At 37.4% G+C, this 21,558-nt stretch overlaps 1 protein-coding gene across 10 annotated transcripts in view; it reads right to left on the minus strand.

The window, feature by feature from the left end:
- celf6 (CUGBP Elav-like family member 6) overlaps nt 1-15,518 on the minus strand; it is a 196,568-nt gene extending 181,050 nt beyond the window's left edge. For all 10 annotated transcript variants that reach the window (XR_009204470.1, XR_009204469.1, XM_058387959.1 and 7 more), the window contains exons 1-2: nt 15,138-15,518; nt 2,840-2,922 (exon numbers count right to left, since the gene is read on the minus strand). Coding sequence is in view for 8 of the 10 variants with exons in the window: in XM_058387959.1 (XP_058243942.1) it covers nt 2,840-2,922; nt 15,138-15,387 (333 nt within the window). In the remaining 2 variants the exon portion in view is untranslated. The remainder of the gene's footprint in view (nt 1-2,839; nt 2,923-15,137) is intronic.
- Between the last annotated feature and the right edge of the window lie 6,040 nt (nt 15,519-21,558).

The following is a 21,558-nucleotide window of genomic DNA, read 5'->3' on the forward strand; positions in this document are numbered from 1 at the left end:
AAGAAGACAGATGTGCGACATCTGGAGTTGTAACAGACGCATGTGAGGCAGCAGTACGCTACAGTTTTGTAGTGAAGAGCATGACGGTAATGAAAGTGCATGACTTCATCATCATGGTGTGTTGGTTGGATGCAGGATGCAGCGATTACGCATTCTAAAAAAAATCATTTTGCAAAACTGACAGCAGATAGATCTCTACAGCGCACAGGACAGCGTGCATGCCACAGACACAGAGAGAGATGGAGGAGGGATGGGTAAGAAAACCAAGAACATAATGATAATAAATGGCCTCATTCTGCACCTGTCTTCTTTTCTAATAACACACACACACACTCACACACACACACACACACACACACGCTGTTTCTGGGCCGTGAGATTTAAAACAGCAAAAAAAAAATCATATCATCTCCAAACCCACACAACACGTCACCTTACGCCGCACGAGGCAGAAAGTCCGCTCAGAAACCCGCTCAGAACCTGGACGAAGCTCAGGCGCTAAACGAGTCCGTTAGCTTAGCAATTAGCTGTGGCTGTAGCATGGCAAGAATAGGTCATGACAGCAATTATCCTGCAGGAAGGGGAACAGGAAGGCAATAACGAGTGACATTTGAAACTAAATGAGAAATGATATGAATAAGAGGAGTAACAGGGTTGAGCGAGGTAGCACAGAATGCTAAAGACCGCCGTGTTTGATTGACACATGCTCTAGACTCTCATAACAGCATCACTTTTCCATTTTTCCGGAAAAATGACAGACATCCTTTTACCCAGATTCAGTCCTAAACAGGAATAATACTAGCTAGCTACATACTCGTTTGATTCTATTGAACCCCAGTGCATTCGTGTTCACGTCATCACAAACACGCATGGGGAACACAGTCATAGCAGATTTTGTAAGAAGTTTGATCAAATAATAGCAAAAGAAGGTAAAAGCCTTATTGCCAAAAGTTTTGAGACACCCCTCCAAATCATTGAATTCAGGTGTTGTTTTTCAGGGGTTGGGCTCGGCCCCTTAGTTCCAGTGAAAGGAACTCTTAATGATTCAGCTTCATACCAAGACATTTTGGACAACTTCATGCTCCCAACTTTGTGGGAACAGTTTGGGGATGACCCCTTCCTGTTCCAACATGACTGCACACCAGTGACCAAAGCAAGGTCCATAAAGACATGGATGAGTGAGTTTGGTGTGGAGGAACTTGACTGGCCTGCACAGAGTCCTGACCTCAACCTGATAGAACACCTTTGGGATGAATTAGAGTGGAGACTGTGAGCCAGACCTTCTCGTCCAACATCAGTGTCTGACCTCACAAATGCGCTTCTAGAGGAATGGTCAAAAATTCCCATAAACACACTCCTAAACCTTGTGGAAAGCCTTCCCAGAAGAGTTGAAGCTGTTATAGCTGCAAAGGGCGGGACAACTCCATATTACATTCATGTGCATGTAAAGGCAGATGTCCCAAAACTTTTGGCAATACAGTGTATGCAATGATTTTGTTTATTACTCAGATGTTTTTGAGCATGTCTGAGTGACTGGTTATGTTTAGTTTAGTGTGTGTGTGTGTGTGTGTTTGTGTGTGTGTGTGTTTTGAGAGAGAGTATGTGTTACTGTGTCTTACTGTATGTGCTACTATATGGGTTATTGTGGGTTTGTCTTTTTTAAGGGTGCTATTATTAAGATATCATAGTCACCTCCCCCTCCCCCTCACCCTCACCCTCACCCTCACCCTCACCCTCACCTCTTCTGCTACTCACAGTTGTGGAAACGAGTGATGACATCATCAGATAAATCACACTCAGTTTACTTTCTGAGCGAATGCAGACACGAGTACGAGTTCCCTTTAACATTCCCATAATTCCCGGGAACGTGAACTCGTGTCTGTTCTCAATCAGGAAGTGACCCGTGCTTGTGTTTTATCTGATGATTTCATCATTGTCATGATGTCACAGGTCCAGAGCATGTGAAAGAGTGGTTACCAATTGTTTTTCCTGCAAACTAAGCTGCCAGTCTGCAATCCTCTTTAGATTATGTGGAGTGTCTGTTGTACAAGTCCCTGTGTCTGAGCTGTTACTATAGCAACAGTAATATATTAGAAACAGTGCATCAATATAAAGCTATATAATATAATGTTACAGCCACTGCTTCTGTTATACAGACTTAACCCACACCTTCTGACCAATCAGATTTGAGAATTCCACCTTGCTGTGGTATAATAGGTTCTAACCTGCTCCAGATATTGTTACCCAAACACTGTAATGCACTATACTGTAGACTTGTTGTTTGTGATACTGTAGATATCCAGAATTGAATTGAATTGAACTGAAGAAGGCACAAGACAAGAGTGAATTATTTAACCAGTAAATCCGGCGTAAAAAAAAAAGAAAAAGAAAAAGAAAGGCCGGACCAAGCGAGCTCCAGAGCGAGGAGATACACTGGAGATAAGAACCTACTGCATCCTCCATAAAAGCCGAGCAAGGTGTCCGAAAAACTTTTGCTTTAAAGTGCATTCTAAAGATGCAGATTGCTTCTGACAACATCTAAGGTCACGCACAGTGGGTTTGGAAACGCTGTGTATCGGCAGATAGAAGCGTTACGCCTCCACACCCGCGTAAGGACCGGGCGAAGCCTCATGGAGCATCATTAAGGAGAATAGCGAGATCAGACAGCATCGAGACTGAGCAGGCATGGCACACGGCCAATCAGCTCCAGAAACACAGGCCTTCGATTGACATGATTTGTATTGGTTAGATTATGGGTTCAGTCGAGGACTCAGCAGCCCAGAAGGCAAGAGAGAGAGAGAGAGAGAGAGAGAGAGATGAAAAAAGAGAGGGAACATACCCCAGGCAGAGTCTTCTGCTCATGGAGAGCACTCTGGGCCTTCAGCGCAGACTCCCTGGCACAGTAAGTTAGAAAGGCACATCCTGTAAACACACACACACACACACACACGTACAATCAGACCGTAAGTCAATGCGGTGTCATTCCGAAATGAACAAAAAGCCTTGGAAACAATCAAAAGAGATAAGAAGACAACAAATACATGCAGATGCTTTTGCATTTATTTTGTTTATTAATTCTTTTTAATATATATTTCCTTATGTATTATTGTTTGTTTGTTTGTTTGTTTTTTTACTGTAAACTTTCTCATTTATTTATTTATTTACTAATTTATTTATTTATTTTAATGTTTCATTCAAAAATCTGTTTAGGTTACTCTTTAGTTTATTTATTTATTTATTTATTTATTTATTTATTTATTTATTTATTTATTTATTTATTTATTATTTTTTTGTTCTTTAACAAAAAAATATTATTTTTTGAATATAAATACAAAATATTATTTTTAAGTTATTTTTATTTATCCTTTTTTAACTATTTTTCTGGTTTAACATTTTGGGTTTTTTGTTTTTAATAATTTCATATTATTTTGGTTTAATAATTTTGGTAGGTGAGTGTTTTTTTGTTTGTTTGTTTGTTAATACTATAATACTATATTACTACTACTACTACTACTACTACTACTACTACTACTACTAATAATAATAATAATAATAATAATAACAATAATAATAATAAAATTTTTCAAGCGAAAATTGAAACGTAAATTTATTTCATTTTAAAAATATAATAATAATAATAATAATAATAATAATAATAAATGTTATTAAAAAAACTTATTATTCATTACTTCATTATTATTTATGATAATGTTGATATCACTGATTACAGAAATATCATCAATATTATTCCTATTATGGGAATAATGTTAAATGTGTTCAAACTGCAATAAAAGTATATATCATTTATAATTTATGTTTATAATTCATGAACTGACAGCACAGTTACAATTACATCATCAGAGATAAAGGATTAATGTTTAAAGTCCTGTATTAGGCACTTACACATGTTACATTCTGCTGTAATAAAGCAAGCAGGAGATAAAACTAATAGGAAGTCTGTCTCCAGATAATCATTTGATAAAGATAGTATCGTCTTTAATGTAGCTACTGGATAATAAACTGGTTTGTAAATGAAAAACTACTGTAATAAATTAAATTAAATCGCAGTCTTTTGTTCTGACAGGAAGCAGAGAGATGTGACACCGTGACCTGCACTAGACGACTTCTGGATTATTCTTTACAGTAAAGCTCAGTGTTATTCCCACGGTGATATAGGGCTTTCCCAGAGGAACACCGGCCCTAAAATCAGCCTTCAGTCCTAAACTAGCCTTAAATCCTAAGCACTTAGTCAGTACAGTGCCCTTCAGTGACTGCGGGCTGTGTTAGAGTTGAGTTACGTGCGTGTGTGTGTGTGTGTGCAGCCAGGATTTAATACCTAAACTGCGCACATCGATATTCAGACCTCAGACATAACTACAGACTTCATCTCTTGGTCCATCTCAGTGCTCATGACTCTGAGCCATAACTTTCGCTGCTATTCTAATTCAGAATTTCTGACCAAACAAAACTCCCCATCGGCCTGGAATTCCTCGTCTGGCCAACGCCGAGGTCAGCAGATGACAGATGATCAAATCAACATGGCTGCTTAGAGCATGAACAGTAAACGACACAGCACTTCTTAGTTTTAATTGCATGCTGTTTTTTTTATTTTTATCTCCCGTTTGTTTGAGCTTGAGTTGAAAATGACCTGATTCCAAGGTCGATTGCGCCAATAATCCCTAATTTCTTGTATGTTATCAGTTAAATTAAAGACCAGGCTTCTCTTTCAGTCACACTGAAACTCATGCTATGGCTGTAAATCCACTCAAGATGTTAATCCATAGAGATCAATGTTAAATACAGTAAATCATACAGTATTCATTTATTTATGAATAATCTTAGTCCATGAACTCTTGTGGCATCTTCAAGAAGCAAACATTTTATAGATAAAAGGATGAAGAGCAGATATTAAAGTGAGGTTGTAGAGTAGGCGTAGCAGATGAGTGCTCAGTCGGCTTGTCCTTCAAACCCTCAACACATTTTCAGTACATTAGAGCACTTCAGATCAGGATTTTTTTAAACTGCTAATATTAATACTAATACTAATACTAATACTAATACTTTTGTCCATTCCTAATTTTTTGACTGTTCATTTTTTTGGCTGTTGCAATACTTTTGTTAATTCCTTTTTTTGTTTTTTATTTTTATTTTTATTTTACTGCTTTAATTTGTCCATTGACTGTTTTAGATTTGACTTATTCCAATACTTTTGCCTGTTATTTATTTGTTTGTTTGTTTGTTTGTTTGTTTGTTTATTGACTACTCTGATACTCTTGTCCATTCCTGATTTTGACCACTGCAATACTTTTGCCCTTGTTTATTTATTTATTTATTTATTTATTGAGTGCTCTGGTACTTTTGCCTGTTCCTAACTTTTTGACTGTTGCACTACTTTTGCCCATTCCTTGTAGTTGTGACTGTTCTGATACTTTTTCCTATTATTTATTTATTTGTTTGTTTGTTTGTTTGTTTGTTTGTTTGTTTTATTCATTTATTTATTTGTTTTTTTGACTGCTTCGATACTTTTGTCAATTCCTATTTTTTTGACTGTTGCAATACTTTTGCCCATTCCTCTTTTTTGACTGTTCTGTGTCTAATAGTTTATTTATTTATTTATTTATTTATTTATTTATTTATTTATTTATTTATTTATTTATTCTTTTTAAAAATAATTAATTTATTTATATTTATTTTTGATTACTGTAATACTTTTGTCCATTCCTAATTTTTTGACTGTTTTGATACCTTTGTCCATTCCTTTTTGGAATATTCTTATACTTTTTTTCTGTTTTATTTATTTATTTGTTTATTTATTTATTTTATTTTTAAAATTTTATTTATTTGTTTTTTTGACTGCTTCGATACTTTTGTCAATTCCTAATTTTTTGACTGTTGCAATACTTTTGCCCATTCCTCTTTTTTATTTAATTTTATTTATTTATTTATTTTTTACTATTCTGATACTTTTTCCTGTTTCTTTTTTTTCTAATGTTTGTGATTGCCCTTTCCTAGTTTTTTCTTTTTTCCTATCCCTATTTCTACATTTATTTATTTATTAAAGCCTGCATTTGCATCAAACCTCATGCCTCAAAGATCATGCCTCATGCCACTGAGTAAATATGGCTATAAACTTTGGACCGAAGTTTTCGACTTGGAATCCTACCTTGCATTCTATCGCCACATAACATAAAGTTAAATCGATGTCATGCTCCATCAATGCAAGCAAGTATCCTCTCTATATCTCTGTGTGAGCACACAATAACAACCTAACCTAATACAGAGATATTCCAGAGCTCCGTAATTGCATAAAAAAAGCCAGGGTTTGCTATGATGAGGTGGAACAAATGCAGTAATAATCTCTAGATCTGTGCTAAGTATTTTATAATGTCTGACTTAAAGTTTTTAAAAATCTTCAAGGAATATGAACAAAAATAAAAACTACTGACAGGGTTATTTAATCAGGGCTTATTTTCATGCTCTCTGGTTAAATAAATGTAAATAGGAAAATAAAATGGCAAAAGAGAGGGAAAAAAAATCCAGCATTTTAATTTCAAATCTGTTTGTAAAGCGGCGCTGCAGCCGTGATTATCGCAACACAACAAACAAGTTCCTGCACAGAACTGAATTCATTTCCATTCTAATCATGCCTAATTAGAAATTTTGATTTTGGAAAGGAAAAAAAAATCCCATGGATGCAGATTGGGGGTGATAATCATGATAATCCCTTGAGCTACATGTTAATCATCAGGATAACCTGGAGGAATTGAGAGGAGGGGAAAGAAATGTCAAAACGTCTGACACCAGATGAGCAGAAGATTTTTTACTGTTAATGGAAAGGAGAGATACGGCAGAGAGAAGGAGTCGTTAATAACAGAGAAATATGGAGGCATGGATTGTTGTGTGTTTTTGTGGATTTTGTATATTAGCATCAACATAAACTCCAAGTTAATGAAGTCAAGGTGTTTTACGCTGTAGAAGACTATCAAGTGCAATACTTGAGCAGCTCTGATAGTCGAGAGTCAACTGTTTTTGTGGGGGTTTTTTGGAGTTAGCGGTCACTTAAAAGAGGTAATTAGTATTTCAACAACATATAAAATGTCTGGAGTTGTGAATGAGGATGCTGATATAAACGGTGTTACTCTCGTCCTGCTGGTCTCTATGGACAAGCCACCGTTGAATAAGTTCCTCTCACACTTTCAGCAGTTTCAGACAGTGTCATCATTCAGGCTGATGCTCCTGGTGGCTCAGACCAATGTATTTCAGGCTCTTTTATCAGCAATGTCAAAGCTTTATTTCCAGAAATCATTGGAAAGTCATTATAGAATAAAGGAGACACGATTAATTTTTGTTTCTATCAATATTATCATGAGTTTTGTTTTTTTAAAGTAAAAGCTGCATTTTTTAGAGTTAACCCCTGCCCCCCCATAAATAAATAAATAAATAAATAAATAAAATAAAATAAAATAAAATAAAATAAAATAAAATAAAATAAAATAAAATAAAATAAAATACTTCTGTCCTTGATCAAGATAAATTCAAGGTATAAAAACATCATTTTTCTTTCTATCAATATTATCATGAGTTTCTTCCTTGTTTTGTTTTTTTTTTAATGTAAAGGTTGTATATTTTTAGAGTTACCCCCCCCCAAAATAAATAATATAAAATAAAATAAAATAAAATAAAATACTACTGGCTGTTTTTTTAAGAGTTACCCCCATAAACAAACAAACAAACAAACAAACAAATAAATAAAAAATAAAAAATAAATAAATAAATAAATAAATAAATAAATAAATACATAAATACATAAATACATAAATAAATACATAAATAAAATACAATAAAATAAAATAAAATAAAATAAAATAAAATAAAATAAAATAAAATAAAATACTACTGGCTGTTTTTTTAAGAGTTACCCCATAAACAAACAAACAAATAAACAAACAAACAAACAAATAAATAAATAAATAAATAAATACATAAATAAAATAAAATAAAATAAAATAAAATAAAATAAAATAAAATAAAATAAAATAAAATAAAATAAAATACTTCTGCCCTTGATCAAGACAAATTCAATGTATAAAAACATCATTTTTTCCTTCTATCAATATTATCATGAGTTTCTTCTTTGTTTTGTTTTTTTAATGTAAAGGTTGTATTTTTATATTATATATATAATTTTTTTTTTTTTTTAGTCAAGGACATAATAATTATTCTCAATTACAATCCTGTATTAAAAGTACATTTCAGTAGGCTTTCTATCTGCTGGATAAACACTACATTATAATTTATATAAATGAAATTTATATAAATGACCTGATATGGGCGATGTGAATGGAATTCATCCCCAAAGAAAAGTACAACTGCTAGCCCCGCCCCTAATCTTATCCTTAACCTTTGCATTTTTTTCATACAGCTTATAATGTGTTTGCAAATGTGGGCTCATGTCAGCCGGCTTCGACTATCTACAGATATTTTAAACATGGATAAATCCTGTTGGTTTCTGTATGAGTCAGAGCTTAAGCATGTGCATAAACATGAGCATGTTAATTAAGGATAATGATCTTAGAGATCACCTAAAGCCCACTGTGAATTGCTTGTTTAGCTTCTGGTCATGTTTATCTGATTACCTCATGACCAGGTATTTCATACGCTGTCACAACTGGAGAGGAATTGAACTGAAAAAACTGCCAAAAAAACAGCTAAAAAGACATCACTAAGGGCGTCACTAACACCCTATCAGTGTGTATGAGTCATTTTGTGCAGATTTTGGGAACAAGTCCATATGGAAACAGTACTTTATGTCACTGAAAGTAGAAATTGGTGTGGATTATGTTTCAGTTAGTTACAAGTATAGATGCTGTGATGTCAGTTCTAGTGATGGAGGTGTGGCCTATATGCCAGTGATGGGGTGTGGCCTATATGCTGGTGATGGGGGCAGGGCCTATATGCCAGTAATAGAGACGTGGCGTATATGCCAGTGATAGAGACGTGGCATATATGCCAGTGTTGGGGGTGTGGCCTACATAACAATGATGGAGGCATGGCCTATATGCCAGTGATGGAGGCGTTGCCTCTATGCTACTGAATAAGGCGTGGCCTATATGCCAGTGAATGAATATTCTAGTAATGGAATGTGGAATACACTATGTGATAGTAATGGAATACACGAGTGATAGAGGCTTGGACTATATGCCATTGATAGAGGTGTGGCCTATGTGCTATTGATAGAGGTGTGGCCTATATGCCAGTGATGGAAGCATGGCCTCTATGCCAGTGAATGAGTTGTGGTCTATATCCCAGTGATGGAGATGTAGCCTATATGCCAGTGATGGGGGCGTGGCATATATGCCATTGATAGAGGTGTGGCCTATGTGCTATTGATAGAGGTGTGGCCTATATGCCAGTGATGGAAGCATGGCCTCTATGCCAGTGAATGAGTTGTGGTCTATATCCCAGTGATGGAGATGTAGCCTATATGCCAGTGATGGGGGCGTGGCATATATGCCATTGATAGAGGTGTGGCCTATATGCCATTGATAGAGGTGTGGCCTATATGCATGTTATAGAGGTGTGGCTTATATACAAGTGATGGAGGCATGGCCTATATGCCCTTGATAGAGGTGTGGCCTATATGCCAGTGATGGAAGCATGGCCTATATGCCATTGATAGAGGTGTGGCCTATATGCCATTGATAGAGGTGTGGCTTATATGCCAGTGATGGAGGCATGGCCTATATGCCAGTGATAGAGGTGTGGCCTATATGCCATTGATAGAGGTGTGGCCTATATGCCATTGATAGAGGTGTGGCCTATATGCCATTGATAGAGGTGTGGCCTATATGTCAGCGATGAAGACGTGGTCTATATGCTAGTAATGGAGGCATGGCCTATTTGCCAGTGGCTGGTCAGTTCTAGTAAAGAAGGCGTAGCCTCTCCCTCTGAAAATAGAGATAATTTCTGTCTAAAGATTGAGAGATACTCTACCTATAAAGAAAGAGAGATACACTCCTACTGAAGACAGAGAGAAACACACCTACTGAAGATAGAGAGATACTCTCCTACAGAAGAAAGAGAGATACACTCCCACTGAAAATAGAGAGATACACTCCTAATGAACATAGTGAGATAATCTCCTTCTGACGAGAGAGACTCTCCTACAGAAGAAAATGAGATACACTCCTACAAAAAAAAGACAGATACTCTCCTTTTAAAGATAGAGAGATACTCTACCTATGAAGATAGAGAGATACACTGCTACTGAAGAAAGACAGATACTCTACCTATGAAGATAGAGAGATACACTGCTACTGAAGAAAGACAGATACTCTACCTATGAAGATAGAGAGATACTCTCCTATTCAAGAAGGAGATGTACTCTCAAACAGAGGAAAGAGAGAGACTCTTCTACTAAAGAAAGAGATATACTTTTCCTCTGAAGATAGATAAATACTCTCATACTGAAGAAAAATAGATACTCTACCTATGAAGAAAGATAGATACTCTCACACTAAAGATAGAAAGATACTTTCCTACTCAAGAAGGAGAAATACTCTTCCTCCAAAGATAAATAGATACTCTTATACAGAGGAAAGAGATAGAGACTCTCCTACTGAAGAAATTGAAATACTCTTCCTCCGAGTATAGATAGAGACTCTCCTACTGAAGAAAGAGATATACTCTTCCTCTAAAGATAGAGAGGTACTCTCCTACTCAAGAAGGAGAAATACTCTTCCTCCAAAGATAGATGTATACTCTCATACTGAGGAAAGAGAGAGAGAGTCTCCTACTAAAAAAAGAGATATACTCTTCCTCCGAAGATAGATAGATACTCTCCTACTGAAGAAAGAGAGATACTCTCCTACTCAAGAAGGAGAAATACTCTTCCTCCAAAGATAGATAGATACTCTCATACTGAGGAAAGAAAGAGAGACTCTCCTACTAAAGTAAGAGATATACTCTTCCTCCGAAGATAGATAGATAGATAGATAGATAGATAGATAGATAGATAGATAGATAGATAGATAGATAGATAGATAGATAGATAGATAGATAGATAGATAGATAGATAGATAGATAGATAGATAGATAGATAGACCAGTATTAGTCCTGCAGGAATACATAGCTTTTTAAATGGTCTGTTACTTTAATGCAGGCAGACAAACTGACTGACCGACTGACAGACTGACCATCAGACAGACAGACAGACAGACAGACAGACAGACAGATAGATAGATAGATAGATAGATAGATAGATAGATAGATAGATAGATAGATACTCTCCTACTGAAGAAAGAGAGATACTCCCCCTGATTACATTGTAAACAAAAGACGCCTCGAAATAACTTAACGGTCGTAATTTGTCACGATGCCCAAAAACATCACCTGCGCAGGAACTTCATTAAGCATCATTTGAATGACTCGAGGGCAATGATGTCAGCGCCGTCAAATGCTTTCCTTGTTAATCAGAACAAAACATTAATAAGAGACAAGCGGAAGAAAACGTAGTGGAAGAAATAACAATTCACAAAGCTGCCTTCCTTCCTATTCGGCACGCGATCTATCCAGGCTCGTTAAAGCAGCACCATCTTTCCTCTGACATTTTCGCACTTTTGTATGCAGTAGAGTCCATTTGTAAAGCTATTTAAAACCAATTACATCTTTTATACAAGACTATTGGGGCACAAGTAATGAATGATAAAATTAAACATTACACAGATCAGGCTCAATCCCACAGTGGAGGACCTTTGTGAGCTCAGGAAGTGGCCGGTAAAATTTGAGCGATGACTGCAGCCGGCTCTATGATTTGTCTCCTACAGACACAGCAGACGGACCTCTCGTGCACACACACACACACACACACACACATACACACACACATACACACACACACACACTAAGGGAAGGTGATGTATTCCAGGGGATATTCACCTGCTAGCTAAAAATACCTGAGCGGTGAACATTCAGAGTAATAGAAAAGGCTGAAATTGCAATTACATATATCATGTGTTACACTGAACAGCTTTGGAAGGACTTTGATTTCATTAAGAATAAAATATTATTGATATTTATGATGCAGAATGTTTGATAAAGACTACAAACAAATTTGTATTATTTGACTTATTTGATGTAAATGCCATATAGACTTAAATAGACATTGTGAGTAAAAAAATATTTTTATCACTTGCAGTTAATTCATTTTTAGTTCTTTAGATGTTTTAGCATTATTAGAATACATTTGTCTCCTTCCCACAGTGCATCCTGGTGCCAGCTCTTTCCCGGTGGTGCAGCCGTCCATATGACGTAAAAGAAAACGTGTTTCATCAGACCAAGCTTCTGTCTTCCATTGCTTCATGGTCCAGGTCTGGTGCTCACTTGCACACTGTAGGTGCTTTCAATGGGTCAGCATGGTCACTCTGACCGCTGCAGCTCCGCAGCTCCATACACAGCAAGCAGTGATGCTTTGTGTGTTCTGACACCTTTCACAGTTAATGGTACAGTAGCTCTTCTGTGGGATTCCACCAGATGGACTATGCACTATTCGTCCCCATGTACATCAGTGAGCCTTGAGCAGCCATGACCCTGTCGCTTGTCTACCAGTTGTCCTTCCTTGGACCTCTTTTGGTATGTTCTAACCACTGCATTCTAAAAACACCCCACAAGACCTGCTGTTTTCGGGATGCTCTGATCCGGACATCACTATTTGTCTGTTGTTGAGTCCTTACGCTGGCCCATTTTTCTGGCTTCCAACACATCAGCTTCCAGAACTGTCTGTTCCCATGCTGTCTAATATATCCCACCCTAATATATTTGTAACATATTTTTGATTATTAATTATACTTAAATATTATATTTAATATATTAAAATATATATATTTTTAAATATATTTTAAATTAATATTTTATTATTTTAATTATGTAGCCCTTTGTTACCACATTTAACATTTTCTATTTTATAATTTCTTTAAAGTTTTTTTTTTTTTTTTTTGTCCTATAATTGTCTTTTAATATCCCCATATTAACCTTCTGGATTTTCATCCAGTGTGGGATGCTGAAGAAGCTGCTGCAGCAAACTGTTGCTCACAGAATGTCACGAATGAGAGCGCTCCCTATGTCCCTATTCTACAAAACATCCACAACTGCTTAGTATCTACAGAATTACTACCATTTTAATTCACTGAAAAGACAGAACACACATCTCCTCCACGTAGAGAGGAGGGTCAATCTTAGATCTGTGTTTCTTATTCCTGATCCTACCACCACCTTGCAGATTTTATATTAAATACTGCTCAGAATTCAAGTCATCATTTCATTACCAAGCCTGAAGCGGGTGTGTTAGAGCAGAGAGAAAACACTCACTTCATTGTTTGGGTTTAGTTTGAATGTGTATGAACCTGCAGAAAAGGTAATAGCGTGTATCCGAACAGTCTGTTCTCAGTGATACACATTCTGTACAAAGGAGCAGCTTCTTAATTATTCGCCCACATCTAACACATCGCAGCAAGTGATGAACTTCAACCCTTAAATACTTGCATGTCTAGTACCGGCCTGTATTAGTTACATATTTTCCTCAGCCGTTGCAGATTTGTTTTGCTCCTCCATCCTCACTCTCGCACAGAGAAGACTAAACCCCAAAACGTCTTTGCAATCGATCACGTCTGAGCCGAGGATCGTGGCAGTGACGGCAGGCAAGGTAGGCATGGATAAACTTCAGGGCTCAATAAGAGGATGCTGATATTAGCCGTGCGTCTGGGTAACTATTCAGAGACACAACCAGTGCCTTTCCCATTACGGCATTACACCAGTGTTCACAGTGACGGGTTCTGGTGAGGGTAAAATCTGCTTTTTCTCAATTCAATAGGCATGTAGCTGTGCGTTAGTGAGCTGCCAGACCTCAGGGGACACTGTACCGTGCCGCAAGCATACGAATCACTAAATAAATAAATAAATAAATAAATAAATAGTAAGATGAGTGAATCCGTCATGTAAACTTAACTGAATAAAATGCCTTGAACAAATATATGCACCAACAAGCTCCCTAAAAAAATCTGTATTCATCAATTTAAATAAAAAAGAGGTCTAGCTCTGCATTTACTTTTTTCTTTTTTTTATATTTTGTTGTATTTATTTAGAAATAGAAATGAATGTCACTACGCACGCAGAGTTATAAATAAATAACACAGCAAACTGTACTTTTCCTTGTCACTCTTGTGATATGATCCTTTGTCGCTTTAGTATATATCTTTTCAGCTTTAATTAAGTTTTAATTAGCTTTTAAAAATAAAGTGTTTCTTATGGTCTAATTATGTACCTTATTACCTCGTAATAGTTTTTAATGACATCCAGATACACACTAAAGACACTAAAATAGAAGTCCCATTGACGGCACCACAGCACTGAAAAGGTGCATGTACAGTTTGGTACCTTTTTGCTTCCTGAGAGTGTGTATCAATCTGGTTGTAAGCCTTTTCCCTTTTTCTTCTTCTTCTTCTTATTATTATCATCATTATTATTTTTGGTCAATAAATAAATTTGGACAGTTTTATAGAGATGGTTTGATTTAACATAAGTGGTGCTGTGTTCCTGTCAGAGAATATCAATTAATTTTTTTTGCTACAGAAAAATAACGAAGCTTTTTTCGCCACCCATCTACTATTTATGGTTCCTGGTCTGTTTTATTTATTTATTTATTTTTTATTTATTTATTTATTTTTGTTAAATCTGGCGTCTTTCTGAGTCCTCCTTAAAAAAAAAAACTTTCACTCTGGATGCCAGATCGTCTCACTGAAATGTCGGGATAAAATGACTTCTCATTACATAAATATCACTGGAGCTCTGTTTCCAGTGCCTTATTGTTCTGAAGAAAATCTTTGGGGAAGTAGTTGCTATTCACGTGGACGTGGGAAGGCTGGGAGCATGCACAGACACGTGCGACTATACACACGTACACACTACACACTCACACGCACACACACACGAACACAAACACGCACGCATGCATGCATGCGTGCTCACACACAAGCAGCCGTCCACTTGAACGTTGCATGCACTTGCGTTGTGTCCTGCATATCAAAATGTCCTCGCGTAAAGAGACAGAAAAGGACAGAAGAGGAAAGCGGAATTTGACCGACCTTTATGCATTCCCGTGAATCTGTCTTTGAGCACGGTGAGTTCGTAGATCTTGCCGAATTCCTCAAAGAGCGGCTTGAGGTCTTTCTCTTCTAGGTTGCGTGGGATTTGACCCACGAACAGCTTGATGGCGTCGTGGTCCTTCATGGGAATGGGGCTCTGACCGAGTGCAATGCCGTTCATTCTGCTGGAGCTGTTCGCGGTGCTGAAGCCATTCTCTTGCTGCACTCCGCTCGCCGCCACTGTAGCCATCTTTCTCTCTCTCTCTCTCTCTCTCACACACACACACACACACACACTCACTCACTCACACACACACACACACACACACACTCACACACACACACTCACACACGTACGCACGCACACACACACAAACTCTCTCTCACTTTCTCCCTCCCTCCCTCCCTGTCACCGTCACCCCCTCCTCTCCCGAATATACACACACATACACACAGTACACCTCTCTCTCTCTCTCTCTCTCTTCCACCCTGTCACAAACCAACTGCACGCGCCTCTCTTTATTTCACCCTCTTCTCCGATTTTCTTTCTTCCTATCTCTTTTTCCCTTCTTCACCTCCTCTCTCTCTCTCTCTCTCTCTCTCTCTCTCTCTCTCTCTCTCTCTCTTATGTTCTTTGCTTTCTTTTCATCCCGCGCTCCCGTTTCCAGTTTTCACTCCCGTTTCTTTTCTCCGTGTGTCAGTTGCCACTCTGCCGCGTGACGTCATGTTCGGAGGCTCTTGTCTAGACCCCGCCTCCTCGCGTTGCAAATTTGCATATGAAGTCCGGATCAGCCAATGGCATGGCAGCACGGACGAAGGCCCGCGGGGTGGAGTGAGAATCCAAACATTTGTGGAAAGGGAGCTCGGGGACATCGGCGAGGCAAACGGCGGGACACACACACACACACACACACACACACACACACATTGGGAAGGCTATTTAAAGCAAAGTAACATAACGTTTTATTATAAACAATGACCAATACTACGTTTACGTATACATATGTCAAATGCTCATTTTCATTTTTTAAAATTATTTTATTGTAATATTTTATTTTTGCCCAATGGTTTAATAATAACAGATTTTTTTTCTTACCTACTATTCTTGCATATAAAACCCAGAGGTTACAGTTATGCATTGATGTCTGTAACTGCGCTGGAGCGCGCGCACTTGTTGCTGTCCGTGGTGCTGAAACACAGCGTGTTCACGCAGTTCCTCATCAATATTTATTGGACTATTTTCTTCTTAGGTCATTAGTCAAGCTCAGATTCATTAGGAATCATTCACATTCTTCCTTTATCATTGTATATTCTACTTATAATAATAATAATAATAATAATAATAATAATAATAATAATAATAATAATAATAATAATAATAATAAGGATGTAGAGGTGGAGGAATCATACAAGTATCTTGGGGTGCATTTAGACAAAGCTGTCTGAGGCAGTCTACAAGAAGGGACAGAGGAGACATTGTTTTATTTGGTCCTAAGTATGCAACAGGATGCAAGATGCATGCATGCGTTTTTTTGTTTGCTTTTTGTTTTGTTTTTTTGACACTGTGGTAAGTAGAGATACCAGCAGACTGAACAAACTATTCAGGAAGGCTGAAAAGGTCATCAGGATCAATGTTGACTCATTTGAATTGGTTGTGCAAAACTGCTGCTCATCATGGACATGGTCTCTCACATTCTCCACGAATGCCTAGCCATGTTTTCAGCTCCAGACTGATTCAGTTATCCTGCAGCAAGGGGCAGTTCAGGAAGTCATTTATACTTACTGCTAGTAGACTGGACAGCTCATACACTAAGATATTAGCACAATAAAAATGACTTGACATTTCTTTCTTTCTTTCTTTCTTTCTTTCTTTCTTTCTTTCTTTCTTTCTTTCTTTCTTTCTTTCTCTCTTTCTTTCTTTCTTTCTTTCTTTCCTCATCACACATTTTACTGACCATCTGTGTGTCTGTCTTTCTGTCTATTTATTATTAAGATTATTATTGTTATTATTATTGTTATTGTTGTTGTTGCTGTTGTTGTTATCCAAACATATGAAGTATAATAAGAAACTAGAGGGAAACTAATAGAAGAAAATCTGCCTACTGTAGATACAAGAGTAAGGAATTCAATTCTGGACTTCCCCAGAGCTCATGGGAGTTTAAGTGATTCCGTTTAGTATTAAAGAAACATTAAATACATATCCAAGTGCTCTTTAAAAGCATTAGTCAGCCTGAGTGACTTCTCACCACGTGATTACGTAGGCCTGAGCTCTGTGTTTGATGTAGAGAAAGAGGAACGCTCTTCATGCCTTAACAGAGGTAGCTTACTTAGCTTTTTGTTCTTAATATAACGCATAAATATTTTGGCTGCCATCTTGGTTTGTCTGCTACACTGTACATACACTGTACTTCTTCTTTATGTATACTGTATGTATAACCCGAAAATAAGAGCGGCCTAGATTTGGATGCATATTATTTTTGCAATGCCATCAATTCTATAATGTTTTACTCTAACAAAACATGCAATAAATATTTTATGTTGAAGGAAATTACACTGATCAGGCATAATATTATGACCACCTGCCTAATATTGTGTTGGTCCCCCTTTTGCTGCCGAATCAGCCCTGACCCGTCCTGCACTGTGTATTCTGACACCTTTCTATCAGAACCAGCATTAACTTCTTCAGTAATCTGAGCAACAGTAGCTTGGCTGTTGGATCGGATCACATGGGCCAGCCTTCTCTCCCCATGTGCATCAATGAGCCTTGGCCGTCCATGACCCTGTCGCCGGTTCACCACTGTTCCTTCATTGGACAATTTTTGATAGATGCTGACCACTGCAGACCGGGAACACCCCACAAGAGCTGCAGTTTTGGAGATGCTCTGATCCAGTGGTCTAGCCATTACAGTTTGGCCCTTCATCAAACTCACTCAAATCCTTACATTTGCCCATTTTTCCTGCTTCTAACATCAACTTTGAGGACAAAATGTTGACTTGCTGCCTAATATATCCCACCCACTAACAGGTGCCATGATGAGGAGATAATCAGTGATATTCACTTTACCTGTAAGTGCTTATAATGTTATGCCTGATCAGTGTACACGTTAAGAAACATGCAAACACACTCATGATAAAAGAATACTACAGTTGAACTCTGCAGTTATATCAGAGATATACCCTTTGAGATATTGCAGATACATGAGGTATATAATTAATAATTAATTCAAGGTAAAATTAAATCTCAGGGCTGGCAGAAAGTCACTGTTTTGCCCTTGACTACATTCAACTAGCAAAAATGACCGATTGAGACCGACTGGAAAAAAAAGTCACTTTAGATCTATGGATTATTGCGATTTCTCTGCGAAAGAAACAGTAGTTTGACTTAATAATACATTTGGACATATATGAAAGAGTGGGTGAACTCTACACAATGCAGTCAAAAGAATCATTTGTGCGTTTCACACTTCACACATGAACTATCACAATGACACGCTTGAGACCGGCTGGGTTCAGAGCAGCTATTGTTTTCGTTCCTTCTCTCTCTCTGTTCATCAGCTATGCAAGTGATGTGCTCCTGAAGCTCTACAGGAGACGAACCATTTGATGTTAAGACTCTATCTCTTAAATATTCATATTTTCCTACCCATCATATATATACATATATATATATTCATAGTTTTCCAGTGTACATCATTCTTAAAGATCTCCTATTGAGTTAATGTGCTGAGCGGGGCATGTACGCACCACGGGCTGCTTCTCAGTATTCATTTCCATAAAGGCGTCACTAATTCCACCTCAGTGATTCTTATTGGGCTTATTTTGTTTTTATTTTTGTTTCCTCCGCTCTGTCGTTTCGCAGCAGGCATCCTCGCAGCTGTGACGGCTTCCGAAACATCTCACGAGGGGAGATGCTGCTACCACATGCTATCCAGTCTCATGTTGCCTCATGCTTGCCTTTTGTTGCAAGACAGCAAGAGAGAGAGAGAGGCTTTGAGGAGATGATGGGCTTGGCGTAAAGAAAAAAAGAGTAAAAAAAAAAAGAAAAAACACCTGCACAGCTGGAAGAGCCGAGAGGAGAGTGTACTCAGGCAAAACGCTGGCAGCTGGAGGTGGAACCCACTGAGAGACTCCAAATCCGAGTCAGAACGGAGCGCAGATCTGCGACGGACTATTGTTCGTAACAGCTTCATTCAGGTTTATTCAGTGTGACTGCACGCAACAGTGACTGAGGCATGCATTTGTAAATCTAGAATATTAATAAGCATGTCTCTGCACTACAATAAAGTACACTAAACTGTACTTTTCTATGTAATTATAATGGTATTCTCAAGGGTTCACTGTTTCGTACCATGTACTGTATGTATCGTCCATTTAATATCCTGATTATAGAAATAGACTTTGAGATCAATTTAATAGAACATAAATCATTAGCTGCATCCCAAATGACATATAGATACAGACTACATTCTTACACCATGTACACTAGTATCAAATAGCATCAACCTGGCATCCCCTCATCATGGCACCTGTTAGTGGGTGGAATATATTAGGCAGCAAGTGAACATTTTGTGTTAGAAGCAGGAAAAATGGACAAGTGTAAGGATTTGAGCGAGTTTGACAAGGGCCAAATTGTGATGGCTAGACCACTGGATCTCCAAAACTGTAGCTCTTGTGGGGTGTTCCCGGCCTACAGTGGTCAGTATCTATCAAAAGCGGTCCAAGGAAGGAACAGTGATGAACCGGCGACAGGGTCATGGACGGCCAAGGGTCATTGATGCACGTGGAGAGCGAAGGCTGGCCCGTGTGGTAATTGAAAAAACACATATCAAACATACCAATTTAAGCTTTCCAATTTTCACTAACAAATTTCATTCAGATATTTCCAGTTAAATAAAAAAAAATTCTGTGCCTAATGTCCTATTGTGGATGGTGTATGATTTATTCAAATAAATTAATTAATTAATTACAAAATGAAAAAATAAATAGTCACAGAATGTGCTGGAATGTTGAGGGAAAAAACCCCACAAACGAGTAATAAAGCATATATAAAATCTTTTTATTTATTTATTTATTTATTTATTTATTTATTTATTTATTTATTTATTTATTTATTTATTCCAACATATGACCCAAACCATTTACTTTTTAAACATATAATATTCATTCAAATTCACATGAAATAAAAATGTAAGTAATAAAATCCGGTTCTGAATCTGGATATTTATTATTATTATTTTTATTATTTTTATTTAAATAATTTGTTCATGTAAAGGTTAAGTCACATTTAAAAGTATTTCCAGCTGCAAAGTTTACATACTTCATTGACAAGAAGATGTAAAGTTCAGTAATTCTGAGAGTGTATTCTGGCTGCCGTGAAATGTCTGCTTATTTGAGAATGCGGGATCAAACATTGTTAAGTTTTAATTTTTTTGTTGTTGATGTTAAATGAAAGAGGGTTTAACCTTCTCCAGCAGCTGTCACTGGGTGAGGATGACTGACAGATGGAGAAAGAGTGCCAGAAACAGATGGCATTGATATTCATGAAGCTCCCGCAAAGAAGACTGACAGTACTCAGTACTCTGCTTTATTATAGAGTCTGTGCTGATCTGAAGCTTTATGAACATATATTTATACTTATATTGATGCATTATATAACCTGAGAAGGAAAGTTACTGCTGACTTTCAACGATTTGGAAGAACGAAGGTCACCCTTTGACCATTTCCGTCCACGCTCGGATCCGATTCCTTTGGCATGAGCAACAAATTTCACCCCAAATCTAATTATTTGTTGTTAGTGTGTGAGAACTCTTCGTCATGTTGGTGTTTCTTTTTTTATTGTAGCATTTTCCACTTCAATAGGTGACACTCTGACCTTTCCGGAAAAAAAAACAGCTAATAAAAATCATTGAACCCGCAAAAAGCGAGGGACTGAATAAATGAAAAACAAATGAATAAGAGATCACTGGGACCGCCATGAGTCATCTGGTATTTGGCAACTAATGAATCCCAGAATTCTCTCTGGCTGCCAACCTGTGGGTCTCCTGGAGCAAGCTGGCATTTCTCTCGGCGTCCGTTTCCTAGATTAGCGCCACAGCAGAAATGTGTCACAGTACAAAAGGGCAAAGAAATTGTTGAGACTGTTAATTATTTCTTGATTTTTGACACAATGAGGGGGGGGGGAACAAGTCACACAGCTCTATTGTTCTCCACAATCATTGTGGAGAAATGTTGTGTGACTTGGCGTTGTCATGACAACAATGCAAACATTTTTCAGATTCGCACAAGTAGACAAGACTTGTATACAATTGTACAAATACATACATGCTGTTCAAAAGCCCTAGTTATTTATCTATCACATCACACACACTCTCATCTCACCAGCACCACACACACACACACACACAACCATATCAGTGTCACT

This window comes from Hemibagrus wyckioides, linkage group LG04, assembly GCF_019097595.1.
Source record: "Hemibagrus wyckioides isolate EC202008001 linkage group LG04, SWU_Hwy_1.0, whole genome shotgun sequence".
NCBI classification, from domain to species: Eukaryota; Metazoa; Chordata; class Actinopteri; order Siluriformes; family Bagridae; genus Hemibagrus; species Hemibagrus wyckioides.